The following is an 18,038-nucleotide window of genomic DNA, read 5'->3' on the forward strand; positions in this document are numbered from 1 at the left end:
ATGTGGGGGAGTGGGTAGCAATCCTTTTTGGTGATCTTGTTCAGCCCTCGGAAGTCAACGCAGAGACGGAGGGATCCGTCCTTCTTGCAGATGAAGAGGACTGGTGCTGCATGAGCGGAAGTAGTGGGACGAATGAACCCAGAGGCCAGGTGTTCATCTAAGAATGCCTGGAGGGCCTCGAGTTCCGAAGTAGAGAGAGAGTACATAGTACCCAAGGGTGGTGAAGTGCCTTCCTCAAGGTCGATCTTCAGGTCGTACTCACGGTGCAGTGCCAGCGTCGAGGCTTTGCTCTTACTGAACACATCTGCAAACTCGTGATACTCCTTCGGAACGGCCGAGAGGTTGACGGAATCGGTGTGGGATGAGGCCGCCCTCAAGCGGCTTTCCTCGGAAGGGATGGTTAGGCTGAAGGATACCGATCCTTCAAGTTGACAAGCCTTTGCAAATGCGGAACGGCTGACGAACTTGATAGATGGTAACGGAGGAGTGGGAGCCTGTGACTGAGGTGCTGGCGAAACATCAGATGGTTGGATGTCGGACAATGGTGTAACGGGTCTATCGCCTAGACTCGAGACAGAGAGAAGGGGGAGAGTGGTAGTGTGTGCAGGTGTGGTTCGTGAGGCCGGGTCTTGGTCCGTGGGCGCTACTGAGTCTGCAAAAACCTCAAACAAACACTCACCTACGTCTCTCTTGGACGTCAAGGCTGGGTATTATGATGTGAGGGGTCTTAGACGTGAGCAACTAGCTCAGAGGGGGCGTTAGGGTCGTGGATGGCGTCTTTGCAACTTGGATGTAACTTCTGCTTATCCCTTCATGGGTCTATTCAATACTAAGTTGTTATGTACAAGCTGTTATCTAGTTTATATATGTTTGAAATGGAATGAATGGCATGGGGGAATGTAAACGGGCCGTTAGGCAACCGTAAATGATGAATATCCAATTGGGAACAAAGAAACAATAAAAGAAATATGAATGAATGGGGAATATATGATAACGGGTCCGAAATGGAAATTGTGAAGGTTAACTCCGCAACACTTTGCCACAGCGCCCGCCTATCCTCCCGCCAGCAACCTCCTTGTCTCCAGCTTTCCAACGAGCCCTCATTCATCCCATTTGGTGCAGTAGTTGTTGAGATGTGGCCATTGACAGGTGCTGTCAAGACCACGTGAGACTATACTCCGTGCTGAACCATCCGGGCATGGGATTGCCATTCTGGGAAATGCTCCGGGGGTGAAGAAGGATGGTAGAGCATCACTATCGGGTGGAAAAACGACTGGGTTGTGAGTGTGAGTATGGAGGTCTGGAGAGGGGGTGAAATTGGCGGCATGGTTGGGCGTGGGAATTTTGCTTGGGGTTGTCGGGAATGATGGAGAAAATATGGAAAAATATGGAGTGAGTGTATGGAGTGTTGGATAGTGATATAATGAATATCGGGAGCGTCAGCGGATATGTAGTGTATGTTGGTGGCCAAATTCCGCAGAATCCGACTTTTTGTGGTGCACAGAGTTGTCCCCACAACAATGGCAATAGTACCAGAGACGACGGGGGAGAGCTCGGAGTAACTGTCTTGGTAGGTTTGGAAGTTTGGAACGTAATACTGCTTGAGACCCAGTCAATCAACGGATTGTAGTGGGTAAGCCAGTTGTGTCCTAGGACTAAGGAACAAGATCCATCCAGCGATGTGACAAAGAAAGTCATGGGGGTGATGTTTCCGGAAGCGAAGCAGAGGGGAATATCAATGGCATGGGTTATTATTGAGTTGGTGCTACCGTCAAATAGGTGTAGTTGTAGGGGTTTAATCTGGTATGTCTTCAAGGCCAACTTCTTTATGAATGTGTCGTTGATGAAGCAGTCCGAAGACCCAGAGTCTATGAGTGTGGGTACGTTCTCATAGGAGCGAAAAAGTTTATTTCGTGTCCTATCATTGGACGGAGGAGAAGGGACAGGAGAAGAGAAAGAAGAGAAATGGAGAGAGGTGGATCGATCTACGGAAGTAGTCGGAGGGGGCAGAGGAGAGAGTGGTACATCAGCAACACTATCTACAACGGGTAGAACATTAACCAAAGGTCCAACATTGAGAGGGGAAAATAGACCATTTGAAAGAGAAAAAGAAATGGGAATATGGAGGGAGGATAAGTTGGAGATGGAAGATGCATTTAAATGCATTCTTTGAACACACGGAAGGAAGGATCGCAACCCCCAGTCCGTGCAGAGTCCACGGGGGTGCGGACTAATTTTTTGCTTCTGTGGAAGCGGATCCTTGCTCCTCGGTCTGGGCCGAATGGGCCTTAGACACGCGAGAAGAAGACTTGGGGCAATCCTTGACCATATGGCCAGACTGACCGCAGAACATACAAAGTTTCTCATTGAGACGACGCTTACGCTCTTGTAGTGTGAGCTTGCCATTGTCTCCGAGTTTAGACGAAAGGTCTGGTTTAGCGGAGCTGGCCTCGGACTTCTTGTTGTCCTTTGGAGGCTTGCTACTGGAAGCGGAGTTGAAAGAGGAGAAAGGGACAGGGTCGGGACGAGAAGCGGTGTTGGACTTGTTGAAAACGTTGAGGAGGAGGGTTTTGCATGATGTGTAACTTCAGATTTACGCTCCCAATAGCGTGCATCGAGAGTTTGTGACAAGGTGCGAAGTTCTGAAAGAGTAGAAGGTTTACCTACTCTGGCAATATTGTCCTTGATACGTTCCGGCAATCCGTTATAGAAAAAACGACGAAGCGCGGCTTCTCCGTAACCATGAAGTTGAGAGGCGTGTCAGTTGAACTCAATGACGTATTTATTGATGTGGTGCCCATCCTTCATGTCCAGGGTCATTAGTTGAACTTCGGCATCACCCACAGGATCGTGAGGACCGAAGTTGGTTTGAAGTTCGTTGACGAACTCTTGGTAGTTATTCATCCATCGCGGACGAAGTGTAGAATTTTGGTCGAATAATAGATCCGGCTCAAACCAATCGAGGGCCATTCCCTTGAGGTAGGACTGTGTGAAGATGACCTTGGCATGGTCGCTAGCAAAAGCAAGGGGACGGTCCTGGAAATTGAGTTCGCATTGGACCAGAAATACTCGGAGTTCTCAGGGATCTTTCCCATCGAACTGTTCGGGCTCACGGACCTTGGTCCGGAGAGCAGAGGATGGTGGAGGTGGTGGACGACTGGTGTGACGAGCCAAGCTGGCAATGGCTTGGGCTAATTGTGCAATAGCCATGTTGGGGATGGGTTCGGCATCATCGGTGGTTGGGACAGTGGGGATGGGAGGATCAGCAGGAGGAGGGTCGACGAAGTCAGGGACCTCAGAACCGAGTCCAAAGAAGTGGACAGGGTCTATGGGTTGTTCTGTGGTGTCTCTGAAGTCGGAATCTGCAACTGGTGATCGATTCCTAATGGGATGCATGATCGGAGTCAATGGGAGAGGGGTTTCAAGATTAGAAAAGCTTCGAAACTCAACTGGGTTTCTCGCCAATTGACTAGGACCAGGCTGTGAGGGTTCTGGGGATGGTGAGGCAGAGTTGGGAACTAATGTGCATAGTTGCGAACGAGTGCAAGGGGCTTTTGGTGCCATACAAGATGTGTACTAGTCAGGGAGTAATAAAATACTGTCAGAGACCTGATCGAGACGAGGGAGTGTCTCCGTGATGGAGGGCTTCGGCCTCAGTGACTTATGCCAGGAGCGCTGTGCCAAGTAAACACGTCCATGCCCTAACTTACTAACTGGCCACCAGAACTGAAGAGGGTAAACTCTAGTCGATTTTATTACTGGAGTGTAACCTATGTACAAGTTAAGTATATATAGTTACAGTGAGGGCAGGTCCGCAAATGGCGGAGCAGAGCTAACGGGGTTTAGACATTAGTCAATTGAATATTACCAACGAGTCGGGTTATGGGGTTAGCGGAAAGGCAGGTGATAACCCAGAAATGGAAAGGAGGGATAGGCCTGAAGGTGGGCTTTGCAGGGCAAGCGAGTGTATTGTCCAGCAGAGGCAGGAGTGCGATAGCGGACATCGGAGCTCTCCGGAAGCCTTCGGGGCTCTGTACTTAGGGAGGCATAGGTAATAAATTGAAAGGAGGGGGTGGTGACCATCGAGGGGTACTGAGGGGATTGCGGAATACAGGAGCTCCGAGGTTAGTGAGGAAGGAGCGGAAGTAGACCAGAGGAATCAGAGGGATCGGAAGTTGATGGCCAGGGATGGATATGACAGCTGGACCAACCCATGCAGTTGAGACAAGATGCAGTAATACACGTCAAATGCGAGTGAAAGTTGCATTTTCAGATGATGCTGGAATACAGTCTAATGTTCTACATGAGCGAATGAGAATGAAATAACGAAAGATGTGTATACCTTGTGCATATCAGTGAGCAATTGAGAAAAGCTCTGGATACCAAAATTTGATGCCACCTGGAAAAGTGAGTGGAGGAGATCAAGTGTTCGCAGGGAGAAGGCCACCTGAGGGTCCATTGGCATTGGGGGAAGGTATCCGGCATGCAAGAGCACATGCATGTGGTTGTCTGTCCCACCCCAAGGTATATATTCACACAAACAACCATCTGCAAGGTAAAAATAAGGATGGACAATAGATACAATATAATATAACTCACCAAAGATGTTGATACACCATATCTCGATGTAGTTGCTATCTGGCAGAGGTTCTAGGTAATGCACCGGTGCACAGGTTGGATTGGCTGTCTTAATAGCCAGATAAAGCATTGTGAGAGAGTCGAGTTGCTCAGTCCATTGTGCATGAAGCCTGGACATCCGGGTACTCCACTCATGGCCCTTCTTCCACCCAAATGAATAGTTTCGAACGGTCACTGAGTCAATTAAAGATGAGAAGAACTCATGGCTTTGGGGCTATCGTTGATATCAGTTGACATAACTAAGCCCAACATCCTCAAGTAGATTTAGTTGATCTCCCACAGGTTCGTCAACAATTTCTCCTACAGGCCCTCCATCTTGGATCTCTGAGAGCCCATCGATAACAGCTTGTGAGGTCACTACCAGCCACAAGATTGTAAGATGAGATAAGGTGATGTCCAGTGGTCTCAAGCTTACTTTTCATCAATTCATCATGGGCCACATCCATGGCTAACTGTGCCGTTTTGAGTTTCACTGCACCACTCCAGGAAAGGGATAGGAGTCCGTGCCCAAATTATAGTGCACTTGCACCTTCTCACCATCCTGATCCTGCAGGGCAAACTCTTGAGAGTTCAACATAATTTGAAGGAGAGTGCTTACCAAGATATGAATGCAGAGATGGTTGAAGTTTGAGGGAACAATTGATGTGTATGGACTGTTAGAACTGGGCAAGGGCAGACGATTCTGGAGGGGAACTGGAGACTTAGCAAGGAGGGACCTTGGCCTCAGCAATGTCAGGGATCAGCAACGACCCTGGACCCTATGCCGGCTGCACATATGCGCATGGGAAGTATGCTGGTAATTCCCATCTACTCCGCTTACCTAAGCCCCGGTGGCCCGGATCATCTCCGGCATTGTTCTGGAACATTCTATGATCACGTGATTCTATCGGGAATCTGTTTGGTTTCCTTATTGCTGGACTCTACATGTATATAGCTGACCCTAAGATAGGGACATCCCTTTCCCCTGGCTTTAATCACAACTAGGTTATCGGAGCATCCTGCATGAGCACACGCGTCCCCTGACAAGCGACTCATGCGGAGTGCTGTGCCATTGCTGTTTGTCCACCTGGTCCCTAATTTCAGAAGCAGTGAGCAGGAAGTCTCTAGGGGGCATTTCTGGTCAATTTTAGACTGAAGGTCCAAAACGAGTATGTACAAGTGCCTGTATATAATGGGGAGATGAAAGCACAAGGAAATTGAAGGGGGTCCGAATCGGAACAAAGGCATCCAAACCGGGACAAAGGGATGATGGAAGCAGATTGGCACCGAAGGTCATAGGTTAGAACCTGTGGTACATCTGAAAGGAGATAGGGAGGGTGATAACGGAATAACTGCTTGCTCTAATGCTAATGCTAAAGCTCAGTCTCAAGCTAATGCGTGAGAACTATAATATTACCTAATGCTAAAGCTATAAGGTAATATACAATGAGTTACAATGTATAAGAAATAAGAGTAAAAGAATGTTGTAACTAACCTCAGTCTCAAGCTAATGCATGAGAACTGAGGGAAAAAAGGGAAACTAATTCAACTGAATGAATATAGTTTGTGGCCTTCGTGGATAAGTCTGAAGTGACCAAAGTAAGTAAGAAGAAAAGGTGTTGTGACCAAGTAGTCATGCTACCACAGGAATGTGGCTGTCTGGGCAAGTTCCTCGCTTGGATGTGGGAATGTGGCTGTACAACAAACTCATCCAGCCTCCCATAGCACACGGTTCCTCCAACAGGTGAAGCCCAGAGGGGCAGGAGGATGAGGTGAAGTGGGGATGATGACTAACTGGCTAGAATGGAGAGAAGCAGCAGTCCAAACAAGGATGAGGGGGAACACGAAAGATACATTACAAGCGGCAAAAGTGCTGAGTATGATCTGTGGAGCTCAGAGGTTGCAGAGGTGGGGTTGAAAGTCTGAGGAATGTTGGCAATGGTGTTTACATAGAATGAGGTCACCAATGCAATGGACTTAGGCTGAGGTGGAGTCAAAGTCCGAGGTTGGGACTAAGATGGGATCTCAGAGCAAAGGTATGGGCAGTGTCTGAGTACAAGTTATGGGACAGCAGTGGAAGGTTGTAACTTGGCAGAGGTTTGGCGGAAGAGGGTTGGAGGGAGGAGGGTGATGAGAGGAGTGGGGAGAGGAGTGGAGGAGGAATGGTGTCAGGTCTGAAGGTGAGTATCGGAGCGGATGGAGGTAGGGTAGGAGAGGGATGGAAGGGTGGAGGTGACATGAGGAGTAAGAGGAGGAAGGTGGCAAGAGGAGTGATGTTCGGTCCGAAGGTGAATATCGGAGCAGACAGAGGTAGGGTAGGACTCCAGAGGTGATGAAGATGAGGGTCTGGGAGTCAGATTGGGATCGGGTATGTACAGATATGACATGGACCACCTATAGAGGAGGCAGGGAAAGGGGGGGAGCTCAGTCAAAGAGTTGATAATCATCATGTCAGTTGGGTTGGGTTACAATACAACACGTTGTAACGGGTCTATCGCCTAGACTCGAGACAGAGAGAAGGGGGAGGGTGGTAGTGTGCGTGGGTGTGGTTCGTTGGGCCGGGTTTTGGTCCGTGGGTGCTACCGAGTCTGCAAAAACCTCAAACAAACACTCACCTACGTCTCTCTTGGACGTCAAGGCTGAGGATTCTGATAAGAGGGGTCTTAGACGTTATCAACTAGCTCAATGGGGGCGTTAGGGTCGTGGATGGCGTCTTTGCCACTTGGATGCAACTTCTGCTTGTCCCTTCACGGGTCTATTCAATACTAACTTGTTATGTACAAGTTGTTATCTAGTTTATATATGTTTGAAATGAAATGAATGGACTGGGGGAATGTAAACAGGCCGTTAGGCAACCGTAAATGATGAATATCCAATTGGGAACAAAGAAACAATAAAAGAAATATGAATGAATGGGGAATATATCATAACGGGTCCAAAATGGGAAATGTAAAAGTTAACTCCGCAACGCTTCGCCACAGCGCCCGCCTATCCTCCCGTCAGCAACCTCCTCGTCTCCAGCTTTCCAACGAGCCCCTATTTGTCCCATTTGGTGCAGTACTTCTTGAGATGTGGCCATTGACAGGTGCTGTCAAGACCACGTGAGAGTATACTCCATGCTGAACCATCCGGGTATGGGATTGCCATTCTGGGAAATGCTCCGGGGGTGAAGAAGGGTGGTAGAGCATCACTATCGGGTGGAAAGACGGCTGGGTTGTGAGTGTGGGTATGGAGGTCTGGAGAGGGGGTGAAATTGGCAGTGTGGTTGGGCGTGGGAATTTTGCTTGGGGTTGTCGGGAATGATGGGGAAAATATGGAAAAATATGGAATGAGTGTAAGGAGTGTTGGATAGTGATAGAATGAGTATCATGAGCGTCAGCGGATATGTACTGCATGTTGGTGACCAAATTCCACAGAATCCGACTTTTTGCGGTACACGGAGTTGTCCCCACAACAACGTGACACATGATTTTAAGTGACAATTCAGTTCTGGTCGTAACAATCCAACATTACTAGTTGCACAACCACAGAACAACTATCATTCAACATGTATCGAATGAACAATGAGGATAAGGAGGATGGTAAGCACATGGGTAGTTAGTTCAGAGATGATTCACTCACATTAAAGAGCTAAACTACTTAAAATCATCACAGCTAGCTGCGAGTGTGTGTTTGAGAGCTACATTCAAGCAAGCCATCAGCTATACACCTTGGATGACAAAGAAGTGGAACTCTTCAAGAAAAAACTGAGTGACAGCTATGTCCTGGACTATACCATGGCATGCAAAGTGAACGGTGAGTATTTTTTTGTTCATAAACATATATACTCACAACGATGCAGGACAGTCGCCCAAGACAGTGCAACCGGACCTGAAAAATATTGAGGGGATTATTCCAAGAGAGGCATTTATGCAAGAGATGGCACATATGGTAAAGGACAGCCTCTTGGCTCCATTGTTAGAAGTGCACACTCTGATGTGGGATATTTGCACATTGGTGAGTAGTTCTAATCTTGTGATAAGCTACAAACCTGAACTGTAGGGGAGACCTCCATCTTAGACTGTCTGGGGCACCACAGTGTTGCGCTATTCAATTATGAGGGTCGAAAAGCACCCATCAACATCATTGCCTCAAAAAAATCGAAGGCCAGGAAGGATGGCCACAGTTGAGATTAGAACTCCTAGATGCATTCTTGAAAATCCCTCAGTCTGTTAGTGCACCTGTGGTTCAGATGACCATATCCCACTCTGAAACTGGTCAAGACAGTTCCACTTCTGCGGAACAAACAAGTACGACACAGGCAGCAGCAAACACAGTCTCTACACTGACCCGTTCCAAAGTAGCCTGTTCTACAATGACCAATTCCATTGTCAGCAAGGGCAAGGACAGTTTTGAATGCCCATTTACACCATCACTTGCCTTCAAACTACCTGATCCAAACACCATTATGCCTGTGCCACCCATGCCCCTACATCAGCAAACTTGGTAGGGAGCTCTGTGAGCAAATTGAGTCTTTTTGCTGTGCACCCTCTACACATTGGGTGGAGAAAATTAAATGTTTGAATGATTTTATTCTCCTAAGGATGCAGAAGTGCAAAGATAATATGTATATACATTTTTGGAAATGCACATTAAATGGCCAGCATCATTACTTGAAACACTCTATGAGCTCTATGAGCTCAGTGAGCTCATAGAGCTCATAGAGCTTTTTGTTTTTAAATCATGGATGGTCTTCATATCTCCATGAAATCTGCTTAGTTATTTTGGCACCAGTAGTGCAAAGATAATATGGATATATATGTGTGTAAAATGGCCATTGTCATTGCTCTGAAAGCTCTATGAGCTCTATGAACTCTATGAACTCAGTGGGCTCATAGAGCTCATATACCTTTTGTGTTTATTGCTATTTACAAAATATGAGGAAAACTCTGAAATTCAAAAATTTGCACTTTATCTTTCATCTCATTTCTTGCTCAAAACTCAACCAATTTTGATGATTCTATGTGAATTGGAAAGCACCAAAGTGTGGCAATGTAACCATGCATGTTATGTAGGGTATAAATCAGTTTTAACAAAGTGTTCCAAATGAAGTAAATTGAAAATACCACCCAATAAAGCAAACAAAAAGCTGATGTATTCTTCAGATATCATCCAAGCCTTTGACACCAAATTTCCCATGGTCAAAAAGCCATGGTTATTTGGCTCACTGTCAGGGCCCAGCCCTTGTTCTGTGACGGGCCCAGGGGGATGTCACGGCCGTGCATTCCGGCCCGTTAGCCGCCCGTCCCGATGCCGCCCGAGCCCGTTACCGCTATGCGAGCGTGAGCGCGAGCCCCGACCTCAGCCCTATCCTCCCTGAGGGCTCCCTGCTCACTCCCCCACTTGCCCCTAGGCTCCCCTACACTTGGCCGACTCCCTCACAGCCACACCGACCTCCCTGCCCTGGGTCCGCCTCTGGTACCGACCTAGCGTGACTCCGCGACATCGCCTACTCCGCTATGATACCATCGCCGCTATCGCGGCCCTACACCCCTTCGTTTATTTATCTGTTATTGTTTGTTTTGACCCTCGGTCATTGCCGGCCGCGGTGCGGCCAACCCCGCTCTTTGTTCCTATTTGCTTCCGGACCCTTCGGCCTTCGGCCCGGGTCCGCTTCTATTCATTCCACCTTCATATATATATCCTGTATACTACATTATAGTACCTTAGCTCTAATATCAACTTGACCACGACCCCAAGCCCTGACCCCAACAAGGCAGCCCCAGTAAGTTCGAAATGAGGGCCAAGAGACAACTAGGGGGCACAGCACTCCCTTTAGAGTTGCTGAGGCCAAATGCCCTACCCTCGGGCCTTGTCTGAGGCATCGCGGCCATCGCGGCCCTTAGCGGTCCGCATCGGCGACCTTCGGTGCCCGACCCCGGATCAGTATCTAACAGGGGATCCTCCTAGTCGCTGGGGCATCTAGTCCCAGTCCGAGATCCTCAAACTCACTGAGGGGGCTAAACCTTCTCAACCTCCTCTACAAATGGGAGCCAGGAACTATACAGTTTTCAGCTCTTTGTTGACTTTCCATAAATGGCACCCCCCCCCCCCCATGGGAACGAGCTGCTCACCCAGAAAGTTCCCACAGTTGTGGCTGTGATGGTTTCTGGGTGAGTAACTTGCCCAGAACTTTCCCATGGGTCTGCATGCATGCGGGATTGTGGAATAGTGAGGGGCTGTGCCCTGACACTCACCAAAACATGGTGGGAGACTTTTCTAACACTGAAACATACATTGCTACATTGCCCCACTTTGGCACTTTCCAATGCACATTGAATTATCAAAAAAGTGAATTAATTTTTTTTCCAATTATTCCTAATTTCCTGAAATATCTCTCCCTAACTTATCCCAAAATTTCTGATTTTTCCCCTGATTTTTTGGACATTCTCCTTTTTTAGAAAGTCCCCCATTTTCTGAATTTTCCTTAATTTTCCCTGACTTTTTTTCAAGTTTTTAGAAACCCCCCAGTTCCCCCTCATTTTCCTCCCATTTTCCCCTTCATCCCCCCCCTCAATTTCCCCCCCATTCCCCCCTCCCAATTTCCCCCTTCAAATTCCCCCTCATTCCCCCCCAATTCCCACCTCAATTTCCCCCCCATTTCTCCCCCATTCCCCCCTTCAAATTTCCCCTCATTCCCCCCTCAATTTTCCCCCCATTCCCCCCCATTCTCCCCTCCAAATTTCCCCCTTCAAATTTCCCCTCATTCCCCCCCCATTTCCCCCCTCCATTTCCTCCCTCATTTTCCCCCTCATTCCCCCCTCATTCCCCCCTCCAAATTTCACCCCATTCCCCCCCTCCATTTTCCCCCCACTTCCCCCCTCAATTTCCCCCCATTTCCTCCCCCATTTCCTCCCTCATTCCCCCCAATTCCCTCCTCATTTCCCCCTCCAAATGTCACCCCATTCCCCCCTCCATTTTCCCCTCATTTCCCCCCTCATTTTCCCCCCATTTCCCCCTTTAATTTTCCCCTCATTTTCTCCCTCATCCCCCCAATTCCCCCCCCACTCATTTTCCCACTCATTTTCCCGCATTTTCCCTAAGTAATTTCAGATTAACTGCATTTATATCCCTAAATTTGGCTTATATATTGATTGGGCTACATACCCTTGGTGTCTGGTGCTGCATTGGTGCTGAAAGTGAAGCTGAGTTTGTTCAGTCCCTTGTATGGTAGGGACTTGGCTATGGCTAGTCACATGATGCCATAGTCAATGCTTTTAAATTTAAATTTTAATATCGGGTAAATTAAACACTCAGGGAGCTCATATAGATAATAGTCCCCTGTGTGCAAATATAGCTCTATGAGCTCTCAGAGCTTTGACTACTTTTCAGAGCTCTCAGAGAAGGGGACCTGCAATTTCAAAGTATTGAAGCTCTGAGAGCTCTATGAGCTCTATGAGCTCTCAGGCCTCCGCATCCAAGTTTGCTGATGTAACTCCCAAGAAACAGAAGCAAAGTTCAGCTACTGTTTCATCCAGCTATTGGGAGAAGGTTGAGCATGGATCCATTGACACTCACACAGTCAGTGATAGCCTCTTTAGATTTTCACTTGCATCCAAGGCTGATATGCCACACAGCAGTGAGTCTTCTGTGGCCACAGATTACTCAGGCATTGAGCTGTCCTTCTTCACTGTAGCCAACCATTGGGTCAATTTCCCAGTCCCTGTCACCCCTACATGATCACCGTTAACTTGCCAAAACCTGGAAGCCCTGCAGCAGGGAGGAATGAATTTGGACTCACATATTCCAAGTGTAGCACCATCTTCAAACCGCTTGACAGCCCAATCAGTTAGCATGCCTAGTTCATCGTGCCATGCTGTTGAGCCTTACGAACTTCCTGTCAGGGTCATGCATGCTCACAACAAGAGAAGTCCCCAAAACCTAGTTGATAGGAAAGCTGGGGGACATGCCCACGCCAGCACATGGTCTTATATACATGGTAGAGGTGCTAACTAGCCAACTAACTAATAACCAGTAGTATCGGATCAAGGAAGATAGAAGATCATGCAGTGTCATAACCAACAGCTGCAGACCAGATCAAACCGGAGATGAAGAAGCGGAAAAGAAGCAGAAGTTGATGGGATCATGGGTCATGTGGCAATGTGCTACTTACGCTAGCGACCCAAAGGCATGCCCTGACACTTCCTGATAATGATCGAGAGCTTAGTGAAACAGACATAAGCCTCATCATTCTTTTGGCAAGCCAAAGAGTTAATGAAGCCGGCTTCTACAACACATTGGTCAGACGCTTTTATTGTATGCCAGGTGAGGCATACCTACTCACATGGATGGCAGCAGCAAGCTGAGGGGCGTCAACAGGTTGATTGCATAAATGTAAATTAACCATAAATTTGCCAAAAAAAAAAAAAAGGCTCCATTCAGATTTATTATTAAATTCAACAGGCACATACCCAACCATCAAACTGAATGGCCCTTGATTTGTTGTTGTTTGTTCAGTTGTTCAGTTCTGTTCATGTTTGGCAGGTTGCTTGAAGATTTCAATGCTACTAACAGCACAAGGTAAGCTCACTTCAAGGGCAACTAATAGGACTTACCAATGTAGTGAATGGTCCCAGCAGATAAGTGGAGGGAGAGGGATCTAGTGAAGCAGGCATTTAATGCCCAAGTCATTCAGCTGAAGGCAGATTTTGAAAGCCATGTCTCTGCTATTGCACTAGAGTTCTCAGGCCATGGACACCACTATTCCAAGCATCAAATTCACAGCCAGATAATCTATAACCTATCGAAACCAAAGAAGACTCATAAGCCAATGCTCTGCAATGCATGGGCCCATGCTGAGGCTGAGGCCTGATGTTTGAAAGGTAAAGTTTGACTTACGTGAACTCAGACTACATGCTTACGAACGCTCTATCTAGAGGGCACATTGCCAGCCTTGCCCTACAAGGAGGAGTACCTTGAGCTCCTTGGGGAAATCAATGAAAAAAAATATCACATATGAGGATGTAGGAAATCCTAGGACCCCAACAGAAGAGTACCATGCACAAGTCATCCTAGATGGAGTTATGACTAAAAGGACAAACTGTGCACTAAAAGGAACGATAATCTCACCTGAATTATCTATGAATTCCATTGCAACACATGCACAGGACTGTCAGGGATGCATCTGGGGTGGAGGGGGCCCGGATGTAGCGCCTGGCAGAGGGACCCTCTCAGGGTGCGAAGCAGGTGTGCATGCTGGCGGGCCTGATGCAGGACAGCAGTCCCTGGCCACTTATACTGAAGTGGAAAAGGTGAGAAGAAGGTTACTTCTTCTGTTCCCACTTCAGGTACATTTATGTACATGCGGTGCCACGTTGTTGCAGGGATAAACCCTTGCACTACAAAACAGTGCTCTTTCATTCTTTCATGTACATACATTGGCGAGTGTAGTTGGGGTAGTCCTGTGACTGCACAGCCACAACTATACAGCACCGTACTACAAGGACCTTTGGTGAGATTGAGAGAGGCAGGCAGGAGATTACTGTCCCCCCTGTGAGCCTGTGTGATGTTGGGATAAATTCCCTGTTACAACGTCATTCTCAGAGACAGCCACAGCCACCTGGGTGTCCCTGCAGGGGATCCCAAGAGCATCTGCTGCAGGCATGTGTGCTGGGCACAGTGGGGATCCATCTGGGGTGTCTGGGCCAGACAGGTCAATAGTACATTGATGCAAGGGAAAGTGGTCCATGTAAATAGAAGGAATAAGCAGGAAGGGAATGATGGGAAGAATGAAATAAAGAAAAGAGAAGAAAGAGAGAAAGGAAAGAAAGAAAGAAAGAGGAGGGAAGGAGGAAGGAGAAGGATGGGCAGTGGGGCAGCAGGTGAGGTGTGGCCGGGTGGACCTGGGTGGACCTGGGTCAGGTGGGTGTGCCCTGACAGGGATTAACTGATAAACATAGTATGTGTTCAATTGTCAGAGTCGGAAATGTGAAGATGGACTGAAGATGGAATTGGGTTTCTGTCTGAGTCAGGGTCAGAGATTGTGGCGGAAACCTGTTGGAGTGCACACGTGTGGATATGCGGGCGGAAATGTGCGGTGCATCCGGAAGCACTGTTCAAGGTTAGCAGAGTGGGATCGCGGCCTCAGCGACTCAGGTGGAGTGCTGTGCCCTGAGCTTGACGTTTGGGGGAGATCCCGTATTTACAGATTGACACTTACAGCGGACTTCAAACAAGACTTGCAAGCGGAGTGGACCTGTAGGAGGAGCACGGACTCAGAGGGGGGGAAGCCCCCTTTGCAGTAGGAGGGACTCAGATCAGAATAGGGGGGGTACTCTAGTTGATTTCAGACTGAGGTCCCCAAAAGTATTTACAAGGTATAAGTAGGTAAGAGAAATCAAAAGAGGGACCGGTCGGTCCAGTGCGGAAATAAGCGGAAATGAGTGGGGACTTGTCAAACTAAACCAAGGATGAGAACCCGGGAAATGGGAGGCAAGGAATGAATAAGGTCAAAGTGGATCAAGTACCAATATTGACAGATTAAATGAATGAATGGGAAAGTGCAATAACACATGGATCAAGTGCCAATATTGGCAAGCGAATGAAATGGGTGAACATAATAGGCACTTGGCAAGGAATGAATGAATGCTGCCAAGTGGCAAAAGGCCAAAGGAAAAGCGGGGTCGGCACATGGCACTGACACAAGTCTGTGAAATGGGATGCAGGAATCAGCACGGCACTGATAAGTCCGCAACAGAGGGTGGTCCATCAGTGCTGTCACAAATGAGGACAGCATGATGGCCAGCAAAGGTATGGAGGGGAGTGTTGACCTGACTGCAGGGTGTGGAGGTCAACCAGGAGTGGCAGGGGTGCAGAGGGTGCAGAGGTGGGCAGAGGTCCGGATGTGGAAGATGCACGGAATATGGGAGATGCAAAATGTGTGGAGGATGCGGAGGCAGGGATGTGAGACTGAGTTGTGCTATAGGCCTAGGAGGAACCAGAGGGACTGGATGCCAGGAGCCCAAAGGCTCGGGAACTGGAAGTGAAGTCGGAATGCCAGCAGGGTCTAGGGTCTGATTGTTGGCAAAGTCTCACTTGATAGGGCAGGGGGCCAGACATCAGATTGAGGGCTGGTTGGATCGGGTTTCGGGTCGGTGGATTCGCCTATCGGCATTGGTTCACCACTGACAGAGCCCCGGGATTTGTCAGTTGTGACATCAATGCCTAAAATGAGCGCAAGGTTCTGGTACTAAAAAGCAACAGGTGAAATCAGTTCATGAATCATGCAATGTCGAAGTGGTTGTTATGATGACTTGAGGACACTTGAAAGACTTATTCTCGCCAGCTTTCTGGGCAACAGATAAGGTGAAGTACTACTGGGGAGTTGTGGCAAAAATGGACATGGCAGCGCAAGTTCGCCTCATGGAGGCACATGCAATCAGCACATTAGACAGTATGTAGCTGAACCGTCTCTTGACTACTCACCAACATGGGGTGTAAGGTGTGGCGAAAGCCTACACAGCGAAAGCCAGGAACATGCACTCTGAAATGGCTGAGATAACCAGAGAGTGTCTCCATGAGTGACATCATCCCAGTATTCCAACATGCACTGACCAAATACGAAGACGAATTGACTGGGAAGCCATGATTATCGATGGAATGGGTGCCAGAAAACTATTTGAAACTCACTATCAAACATTGTGTCGTGATTGACATGACCAATTACCCAGATGGTAAACTGATCAAACCAAAGCTTGCTAACATTGATCACTTGCGCCAGGTACTTGATGGATGGAAGAATAGCAAGATCAAATGGGTCAAATTAACCGATGAACAGGTGGAAGAGAGGCATGAGGAGCTCGCTGCACTTACCTCTACTGGCGCCGAAGTAGCATCCATGTGAGAATCCCAAAGTGCAGGACCTGTTGGAATTTGTACATGTGGTCTCAGGAACCTTTAATGCATGAAATATGGACATTCTGGGAGTTGAACCGCAGAGCCCTGCATAAGTACCTAGAGTGTGTTACCATTACACTAAATGCCCGCATTAGGCAGCAGTGGTTTCTAACACACCCCCTTCACATTGGATTGAGCCCATGATCCACATGTGACCCTAACCACCAGGCTTCCAACAGCCTGTGAGCCATCACCCCCTGAATTCATATTCAGGCCGGACTTACTGCTAATCTCCTACATGTCCACATCATTTGGTCTGAAGCAGCCGGATTTGGGTCCTTAGTGCTCTGAGCTACACCCCCTGAAACTTTGTCAGGCCGGCTAATTTAATGCTTGACTTCACGTGCCCATCTCATGTGGCAGCAACTGGATTTGGGTGTGCTTGGTGACTTCCGTAGAATGTCCACCATGTTGGAATTTGTACACATGGTCTCAGGAACCTTTAATGCATAAAATATGGACATTCTGGGAGTCGAACCACAGAGCCCTGCATAAGTACCTAGAGTGTGTTACCATTACACTAAATGCCTGCATTAGGCAGCGGTGGTTTCTAACAGGACCCACACTAATAAACCAAATTTCCATACATAGGCCGAGTTCCGGGGTGACAGATGGCAGGGTCAGAGAGGAAGGCCTAAGGTCATCTGTGAATGTCAGTTCCGGGTTGGTATATTCATTTTTTCCCCAGAGATGCCATCAAGGATAGGCTGTTACTCACCATACTCTAGATCGACAGCCCCAGCTACCTCCCTATTGCCTTCCCAGTGTGATGCCACCCAGATTCCAACCCAACCACCAGCAGAAGAAAGCGGACAAGCGGTGACCACCATGTAAGCTCTACACAAAGCTACTGACTGATTGAGTGATATCAGTTGAGGTCGCAAACATAAAGCCATGCAAAGTTCTGAACCATGAAAGAAACAATCCACATCTGCTGGCACGGTGGGCTCGCAGCTTGGAAGTGAGTCAGGATAAAGTTTTTCCCCCACCACATGTCCCCAACCAAGTAACCCAGTGCCATTACATTCATTCCATATTGCAGAGTTGTTTGAAGCAAGTTCAGTCTGCACAAAAAAGGCAACTCACCTCTGTAAACAACCCACTCAATAATCCAAAGTTGTGTTGTCATTGTATTGCTTGGTGGTGGCAAGTTTGAGAATAAGATTACAAAAGAACAGAACAAGAACTCTAAGCTTGAACCATGAAGGAGATGACAACAACACATGATACCACAGTTTTTCAGCAGTGAAGAGGCGAGAAAAAAACAGGCTAGTACAAGAAAAAAGTGAGCAAAAATGGGAGAGAACGACTTTGGCAGTGTTGATGGCAACAGCAGTGATGACGAAGCATTGGAAGTCGATGCTGACAATTCATTCGATGTAGCAATGCTGATGAAGTGTTGTGTGAAGCATTGTAATTGAAAAAACTGGTCACGGGCACCCCAGAGCTTCTGGGGCCCAAAGGGCCCCTCTGCAAAAACTTATTCC

General features: G+C 47.9%; 2 protein-coding genes and 1 non-coding gene across 3 annotated transcripts; 2 read left to right on the top strand and 1 right to left on the bottom strand.

Annotated features, from left to right (window-relative positions):
* Positions 1–8,164: 8,164 nt before the first annotated feature.
* On the top strand, positions 8,165–8,676 carry EI90DRAFT_3012463 (uncharacterized protein; the record flags this gene model as incomplete). The annotated part of the gene is made up of 4 exons (XM_039056562.1): positions 8,165–8,198; positions 8,272–8,412; positions 8,459–8,613; positions 8,659–8,676. 4 exons carry the CDS (start codon positions 8,165–8,167, stop codon positions 8,674–8,676), a joined length of 348 nt encoding a protein of 115 aa, XP_038922037.1.
* Positions 8,677–16,249: 7,573 nt separating this feature from the next.
* EI90DRAFT_3117173 (uncharacterized protein) lies at positions 16,250–16,555 on the top strand (the record flags this gene model as incomplete). Its single annotated transcript, XM_039062959.1, has 2 exons — positions 16,250–16,494; positions 16,546–16,555. The coding sequence occupies 2 exons, from the start codon at positions 16,250–16,252 to the stop codon at positions 16,553–16,555; spliced, it is 255 nt and encodes an 84-aa protein (XP_038922038.1).
* An 11-nt stretch (positions 16,556–16,566) lies between these two features.
* Positions 16,567–16,639, bottom strand: EI90DRAFT_t49. The gene has a single exon. It is a non-coding gene; the product is annotated as a tRNA-Tyr (tRNA).
* Between the last annotated feature and the right edge of the window lie 1,399 nt (positions 16,640–18,038).

The sequence above is a fragment of the Cantharellus anzutake genome (genome assembly GCF_015039405.1).
Source record: "Cantharellus anzutake strain C23 chromosome Unknown EI90scaffold_5, whole genome shotgun sequence".
NCBI classification, from domain to species: domain Eukaryota; kingdom Fungi; phylum Basidiomycota; class Agaricomycetes; order Cantharellales; family Hydnaceae; genus Cantharellus; species Cantharellus anzutake.